The 8,803-nt window shown below is 44.4% G+C and overlaps 1 protein-coding gene across 3 annotated transcripts in view; it reads right to left on the reverse strand.

Moving 5' to 3' along the window:
- Positions 1 to 8,002, reverse strand: part of LOC143924618 (ras-related C3 botulinum toxin substrate 1-like) — a 100,687-nt gene extending 92,685 nt beyond the window's left edge. The window contains exon 1 of one of the 3 annotated variants that reach the window (XR_013261897.1): positions 7,733 to 7,983. Coding sequence is in view for 2 of the 3 variants with exons in the window: in XM_077449015.1 (XP_077305141.1) it covers positions 7,733 to 7,767 (35 nt within the window). In the remaining variant the exon portion in view is untranslated. Of the gene's footprint in view, positions 1 to 7,732 lie in introns of all 3 variants that reach the window. The other 2 variants (XM_077449015.1, XM_077449014.1) reach the window with 2 other exon arrangements.
- Between the last annotated feature and the right edge of the window lie 801 nt (positions 8,003 to 8,803).

Below are 8,803 nucleotides of genomic sequence, written 5' to 3' on the forward strand. Positions count from 1 at the left end.
ATTCTACCTCTCTAACTACTGTGCCATGGAATAGGCACACCCAGGGATCACTTCTAATCCTTTCACCTGTTACCTTAAAACTTGCTTCTATTATTTTCCCCCAGAATGCTTGTATTTTAGGGCAGTCCCACCATAGGTGAGCAAAGGACCCCACCGCCGAGCATCCCCTCCAACACCTAGAGGAATTTTCCTTGCTGATCTTATTTCCTTGCTGTGGAGTTATATACCACCTAGACAGTAGTTTATAGGACATCTCCCTGGTCTGTGAGTCTATCGCTACTGAATACGTACGTCTCAGTATTTTATTTCTCTGTTCATCACTACTTAGAGAGCCTATTTCCCTTTCCCATTTACCCAGGTATTCAGGATATTTATTTCCCTCTTCTTCTAATAAAATTTTATATATTTTTGTTGTTCTTTTTACCAGGCTATTCCGGTTCGCAAGTAATTTTTCTAAGGGCCTCAACTTCTCCTTACCCCTCAAAGGATGAGGCAAGGACTGGGCAAAGTAGAATAATTGTGAATGTCTCCATTTATCTAAAGGTTTATGCCCCCATTTCCCAATGATTTCTTCATATGTGCATAATCTATCCCCAACCATGACCTCGTGTAATCTAATACTATCTTTCCTAGCCCACCTACTAAAATATATGTACTCCTCCTGCCCTGGTCTGAAAAAAATATTATCCAACAACGGGATATATGGTGAGTTATGTGTCCACCCATGTCTCTTATTTGTGTCCCAAATCCGTAGTGTATTTTTTGTGAGTGTGCTTGTATTTACAGCTAACTCTCTAGTTTTTGCTGGTATCCATATTAATTCTCCTAAATTTTTTGTGCTTAAATTAATTTCTAATTCTGCCCAGTCCTTGCCCCCCCCATTGTATATCCAGTCCGTAACACGTGATATCATAATGGCCTCGTAGTACTTCTTAAAATCGGGTAAGGCTAGCCCCCCTCTCTCTTTACTTCTAGTCAGAATGTGAGTTGCCACTCTCGCTACCTTCCCTCTCCATATAAATCTTCTGATCGTAGTTTTAAGTTTATTTAAATACGCTGGGGATAAAATAATAGGAATCATTTGGCAAGTATATGTAAATATCGGTAAAATAAACATTTTTATAACATTAACTCTTCCCGTCCACGAGAGGGCTCTGTATTGAATCTTACTAAGTTGTTGCCTAATTTTATTAAGGAGAGGTATATAATTAGCCTCGAACAGGTCTCCCATTTTTGCTGTCAAATTAATTCCCAGATATCCTAATTCTTTTGGACACCATCTAAACGGCAGTTTCCCCTGGAGCGCCTTTTGTTCAGCTGTAGATAAATTTAAGTTTAATATCTCCGACTTTGACATGTTCACTTTGAAATTTGAGACCTCCCCGAATTTCATAAGTTCTTTCATAATTCCCGGGATAGAAATCCTTGGGTTGGACATATAGAGTAAGAGATCGTCGGCAAAACCTGCTATCTTATACTCCTTGTCCAATACTTTAATTCCCTGGATATCTTGGTTTTTTCTAATGGTTGCCAAAAGGGGCTCTAATACCATTATAAAAAGAATCGGGGAGAGGGGACAGCCCTGTCGTGTCCCATTGAATAACTCTAGGGGGCACGAAAGGGATCCATTAACTCTTATTCTAGCTTTAGGGTGGTCATATAGGGCCTCTATCCACCTTCTCATCTTTTCCCCTATTCCACAGTACCTTATTACCTCAGACAGGAAGCCCCAGCTAACCCTGTCGAATGCTTTTTCAGCATCAATCGACACAAGTACCGTGGGGCCTCCCTGTCTGATTGCCTCCTGCATCAACAGAATGGTTTTCAGGGTATTGTCCCTCCCTTCTCTCCCTTGAACAAAGCCCACCTGATCTTTCTGAACCCAACGCGGCACATAAGGCCTCAATCGCTCCGCAATAATTTTTGAAAACAACTTAATGTCTGAGTTCAAGAGCGATATTGGCCTATAGCTTTCAACTGCCAAAGGATCTTTTTCCTCCTTCAGGATTAGTGCTATATGTGCCAGCATTGTTTCCCCCCTAAACTTACCTCTCCCCTCCCCCACCACATTAAAGTACTCACATAGTTTTGGGGCGAGTTGTTTTTGGAATTTCTTATAATATAGAATCGGAAACCCATCCGGCCCCGGGCATCCCCCCACTGCTGTATTTTTAATCGCTATTTCAACTTCCTCAATCTTAATTGGAGACTCTAGAGAGGCCATATCCTCTTGCGTTAGTTTATATAAATCTAACCCCCTCAGATAGTCGCCTATTTCCTCACGAGTCGCATCCCCCTTGTTGTTTCCAATATTATAGAGGGCACTATAATATGCATGAAACGTATCCATTATCTTGTCCGGCATGGTTTGTACTTCTCCCTTCTTATCCCTTACTCTTGAGATAAAGGTTCTGTTTTTTTTTTCCTTCACCCTCCTGGCCAACCATTTTCCTGATTTATTTCCCCAGAGATATCTCTCCTTTTCTAGCATATGGTAAGCAGCCTTCCTCTCTTGCTCCAAGCACTCTTCTAACTCGCTCTTCAACCTTTTCAGCTCCTGACTCTCCGGGCTACCCTCCGTCCTCCTACTCCGTTCCCCTCTCTGTATCTCCTCATACAATAACCGCTTCTTTTTCTCCCTCTCTTTCTTCTTTCCCGCTCCAATTCCGATTAGTATACCTCTAATTACAACTTTGTGAGACTCCCACAGTATTGGGGCAGAGACTCCCGGGGTATCATTCAACCTAAAAAATTGTTCCAGTTCCTGTTCGATCTTATTAATTGATTCCTTATCCTGAAGCAATAGTTCATTAAGCCTCCAACTTGTTCCCGGCACACGTACTCCCCTAATCTCTAACTGGATTATTACTGGCGCATGGTCTGAGATCGTTATTGATTTTATTTCAGCCTTCCTTAATGCTGATAGAAGCTGATACTCTAAGAAGATGTAATCAATTCTGGAGGAAGTACCGTGTACCGAGGAGAAGCAGGTAGAGTCCTTATCCCTTGGGTGTAATGCCCTCCAGGCATCCTGTAGTTGGAAGCTTGCCAAAGCCTTTAACAGCTTTCTTTGTTTCTCATTAGGTGGCCTACTTCCTCCTTCCCTGACCTTCTCTTTCTTCACATCCATATTCCAATTCAGGTCGCCTGCTAGGATCAGGTTCCCTTCCTTAAAATCTTCAATCTTTTTTAGCAACTTCCTTAGAAATTTATCAGCATTCTTATTCGGAGCATATACATTGACAATAGTACATTTCATGTTCTGTAACATCCCTTTTAGGCACAGATATCTCCCTTCTGGGTCCACTAAACGCTTTTCTAAGTCAAATCTCGTTGCTTTACCAAAGCCAATCGCCACTCCTCTGGAATAAGGAGAGGGGGAATCCGCGTATATCCACACCGGAAAGTCCCCTGTGTTTATCCTAATTCCTGAGGTGTGCGTTATATGTGTTTCCTGTAGGCACACTATGTTTGCTCCCATATGCCTTAACTCATCATTAATCCTATATCTTTTCCTTTTTGTATTTAAGCCCCTTACATTGTAAGTAACAACGTTCAATAGTTCCATATTTTATAGCGTATATTGATTTCCTCTTTCTCTGACGCGTCCAGTGGACCCAGCTGGATCTACTCCTACAACTCTAAAGAAGGACCGAGTGAGAGCCCCCAAAAAAAGAAAAAAAAAGAAAAAAAGAAATCCCCCCCCCCTCTTCCTCTCCCTCCTCCCCCCCCCCCCCTGTCTTATAACGGAACATCTCAAAAGATTGGGTAAGACACCCCTTTTCCCGTTGTTCCTATGGTACTGGGCGATCTTCCAACTTGATCGAACCACTTCCATAGTTTCCCTAGGGCTAATTCCGGCCCACAACCTTAGGAGACCCCGCCTCCCTCACCTCCCCCCCCCCCCCAGTCCCCCTGTCCCCCCCTAAGTCCGCTCACCACTAATTGTCCCCCTTCCTCTCTGCTTAGTCCAGGGTTCCTGCGACCCACCATTTTTAGCGATTTTCCCTATCACCCCTACCTGCTCTTCCCTTTCCCATTCTAACTGCGGAGGGGTGTTTATACCTAACCGCTCACAGAAATCCTGCACGTCCTCCGGAAAACGGAGGACCGCAGACCTTCCCTCTTTCTTCCCAATTAAGCATGATGGGAATCCCCATTGGTACGGGATCTTTGCTGCCGTCATCATCTCTGTGAGCGGTTTAAGTCGTCTTCTTCTCCTTAAGGTCTCTGCTGCTAAGTCTGAGTAAATCTGGAGTTCTGCACCCCCATAGGACAACCCTGGATTAGTTCTAATCTTTCCCATCACCCGAGTTTTTTCCTCCACATAGTGGAATCTCACCATTACATCTCGCGGGTAATCTGCCCCCCTTCCTGAAGAACGTGCTATCCTATGGATTCTATCTATTTTTAAAGGTTCTGAGATTTCCCTATCTAAGAGTGGGTTGAAGATTTGTTGAGCTACTTCCTTAAGTGTCAGGCTATTGTGCGACTCGGGGAGCCCTTTAATCCGTAAGTTCTTTCTCCTACTGCGATTTTCCTGGTCTTCTAACTTATGCAGTAATGCCCTATTTCCCTTCCTTAATGCTGTCACCTGCTCTAGTATTTCCTCTATTTTCTGTTCGTGGGTCTCAACTCTGTTTTCTATTTCCTCTACTCTCCCCAATACTTGCCCAATATCTACCCTTATTGTAGCGATTTCTACCTTGAGGGAGGTTTCCATTTTTGCGAACATCTCCCCGAGCATCTTTTAGCTGTGAGGTTTGTTCTACAGGTGACGATCTTCCCAGGCCTCCCGGGAGTATCCCTCCTTCCTCCGTGTCTCTCCTCCCTTCCTCCTGTCTTCCCGCAGCTCCATGTGCGACCCCCCCATTTTTCTGTCTCTCCAAGGATTTAGCGGGTATGTTCTTCTCTGTTCTGCTTTCCCCCCCTCTCTGCTTACTAGCTCCCACCCGCACCGGTTTCTCCGCTCTAGGGCTCCCAATCTCCTCTTCTCTTATGGTAGAATTTGCCGCCATATATTTCTGGATCCCTACCGGGCTTGTGACTGGGGTAATTGATTTCATCTTACTTGATTTCCCCTTCATAATGAAAGGAAAAAAAAAAAAAGAACCACGGGGGAATTCCCCAGTAGCTACCAAGTCAATATCTGTCTCCACATTAATTCATACTAAATCAAACAACACTATACACCCCAGAACAATATCGAGAAAAAGTCCAGGAGAAGACCATAAGTGAGTTTTTACCAACCACCTGTGAAAAAGGAAAAAAAAAAAAAACAAAAACAAGCAGAAAAAAGAGGAACAAGGAGGGTCTGCTTAGTCCGTGGCAGATTTTAACATTCAGGATACACCATGTAATTTCCAATGTTATCAGGAGGCCAATTAAGCAAGTTCACACTAGAAGATGACAGTCACTGTTGTTCTCTTCTCAGTCTCTATATTCCTTTTTTTTTTTTTTTTTTTTTTCCTTCTCTGGGCCGGCCTACGGCAACCAGCACTTTGGGTACTTTGGTTACTCTCTCAGTCTATAGGACGGTTCCTTTTACCCCTTCCTTTTCCTCTCCCTTTTTATGCTGTTTACTAAGGGGGAGCTCACCGACCGTAAGATTTTCAACAGGGCCAGAGCTTCAACAATGCAAAAATTTCTTAGCACTTAGATAGGATCTTCAGCATAATTTCCACATCAGGTAAAGATACTTCATTTCCAGAGTTCACTATGGGGGGACAAAAACCAAGTCCTTACATTTCCTGTGACATTCTCAAGACCACTGACATCCTCCCCTGCCGCTGCTGCAGCCCTCCATTCACAGATAGCAACATACACAATTACTATATAGGTGTGCTGAGGCCTCACAGGCTAATAGGCTTACCACCTCCCTGGTTTAGTCCAGAATTCCCTGTCTCAGCCTTCCACCGGTCGTTTTTGCTCTCTCAGCAGGTCCAGTCTCTTCGCCTCTATGCCGCTTGGGAAGTGCTGGCAGGGGGGACGCGGTCCCTCAGGAATGCAGCTTACTTAGTGGATGTGCGCCAAATGTATGGCGAGCGGGGAGCAGCGATGCTGTACCTCATGTCCCCGGCTTCCTTGTCACTTTGTCCAGCCGCTCAGCTCCTCCAGCGTACCGCACCTCGTATCCGGGTTTGCGGCCAGTCAGCTGGACTCGTGTCTGTAGTCAGCGCGCTGCGTTCCATGCAGCGTAGTAGCGGGGAGGCGAGGGAGAGCGAGGAGGGCGAGGAGGGCGAGGAGGATCGGGTCCCGAAGCTACGCCCCCTACGTCATGACGCTGTCACCAACGTCTGAAGTTTAACTCTTTCAATGGCATCTGATCTCTTAGCACAGAACCAAGCCTATTCTAAAATATTGTGCAAAATGAAGCTCCCAACTACAGAACAGGCAACTTTTAAACGCAGATCATTTCAAGCTGCTCTGGATTGCGGATCTCTGCTGCACTCTGCAATAGTGTCCATTGTGTAGCAGCAGTGCAATGTGTTCTTACAATTAATTTGACTGTTTTACTTTATTTTTATTATTTTTCACATGAAAAAAATAGGAAATTTGGGGGGAAGGACTCCATAAGAGACCCTCATTTGGTAGACCATGTACTGTAGGTCTGGTAGCTCATCCTGATCAATAATATACAAAATAATGGACCCTAACAAACTAAATATAAGGACTATAATGGTACTCAATTTTTGTAAAAAGTATCAAAATGTATTTATTATATGATAAAAATTGCACATGAATACATATCTACAAAACATACAAAAGCATCAGATAAAACATAACCAAAACCATCTAGTACTCCTTAAATACAGATCCTCGGTGGGTCCCCTATAGTAGAGCACAGCAAGTTGCTATAATTTCGACACAAATTTGTGTTTTGCAGGAAGTAACCCGAAAAGTTTCAGCAAGAACAGTCATGGTTAATAGTCAAAAATGTCAAAATAGTGACGCATTGAATGTTCCTCTCACAAATGGTTGTCACCCATATAATGCCACGGAGCGGTCTTTGTTTTCCAAGATCGTCCCAGAATCTCACACTCAACGCTGGTCTGATGTCACATACCTGATGAAGGGGTCCTGGGAGGCCCTGAAATGTTGCTTCTGCTGTATCAATGTGCTTGCTGATTAAAGCTTTGAACCCACTCTGGAGACACATTGTGTGCTGGTGACGTTTTCTCGTTCTATCTTTGGTTCCAGCTGTTGGTCGCTGCAGCACCCACTTATACACAGTAATTTCTTCAAGAACATGTACGTTGGGAGTAGTGCATTGGAACAAATGCCTCACAGGTGCCCCCATAGTGTTTACAGCACGTTTGAGATGTGTTTAGAAAGCGTTAATAGCTGTTCCGATAACACAAGAATCCATATAACAGAAACCCAACACAGAGGTATCTGGAAAGTGTTATTTAACTTAAAACGAATCAAAATATGATAGGACTATTAAGGGGCAACAAGGTATCTAAGATTTCAAAGCACGTCATTAATTAGCCATACCAGTGTGAGCGGGGCACACAGAGAACAATCATACGTAGGATCCATACAGATCACCAGACATGATGTGGATGAGCCCCACCTAGCACAGTCTATGACCAGCCTGATGTACTGGAATAGAGAATCTCCAGCCTTCCGTCAAGAGATTAAATATGTCACCTCATGTGGTGCCAGTATCTGCCCCCTAGTGTCCTGGGTGATATATAGAGGTAGATATAATGGCAGAGCCTCTACTCACCCGTCTCCAACCACCACACACTTGATGGCCTGCATGGCTGCTCACCGTCCGGGAAATAAAATAAAAAAAAAGAGAGCCCCAAAGAGGCACAAAGGAGCCCTGGACAGGCTATGAAGATGCCCTGATGAGGCTTGCCCTGGTCTGGTGACGCTGACTGTCCTTCAGGAAGCGCTGGGTCTCTTATTCTCATGTCATGTTTTTGAGAGGAGGAGGTTTGTTATGAGTATGTGATGAGTAAGGGGGTGGATTCCCCCCCCCCCCCCCCCGCGCAGCCATGGTGACAGTAACACAGCCCTTCCTGTATCTTGTTAAGGTGTTTGATGGTCGGGCTCCGGTAGTGGCTGCATTCTGAATCTTCTCTTGTCACACGTTCATTCAGGGACAGCAAGTGTAGCATTAGCATGAAGATGTGTACACAGTATTCAGGGATACAGGAAATGATTACGAACACACACTCCCACACAGGTTGAACTGGATGGACGGTTTTCTTTATTGAACTTTACCAACTATGTACTGTGACTACAGTATGTATCCCCGTGGCACGTGCCCGGATTCAGGCAATGCAAGAGTTGCTACTGCAAGGATACCATCTGAGATACAGATCTTCATGCTCCAACGGGGATAAATGTGTATAATTAGCTGATAAGCCGGGAATCAAATGTATGACTGGTCATAAATGAAAGCTGAACAGGTACATAACTCCTTTAAAAACGCACCGGGTGTGCGATCTGTTCGGGGTGTCAATATAATCCTAACAGCACTCCAAACACAGATTGCAAATGCAGTGCATTCGCACCAGATCGCAGATCGATGGTACTGCATGCCCCAAGTACATGGTTTACAGTAGTAAATGCAGGTACTGATTATTACATTGGGCTTGCCTCAATTGTGGCCATGATGCAAAGATGCAGGCCGAGCTACTCGCCCTGCATGTAAGGATACCTTTTGAGTGTGTGCCCAGGACCAGACAGGGACCACATTCATGTGTGTAGCGCCCTGATGTTTAGGCAGAGCTGCTATCAAATTTAGTTGCCAGACGATAGTTGCCTTGGTCAATTGTTCAATTGATTT

This window comes from Lithobates pipiens, unplaced genomic scaffold, assembly GCF_037356315.1.
Source record: "Lithobates pipiens isolate NorthernLeopardFrog02 unplaced genomic scaffold, aLitPip1_a1.2 Scaffold_22, whole genome shotgun sequence".
Lineage (NCBI taxonomy): Eukaryota > Metazoa > Chordata > Amphibia > Anura > Ranidae > Lithobates > Lithobates pipiens.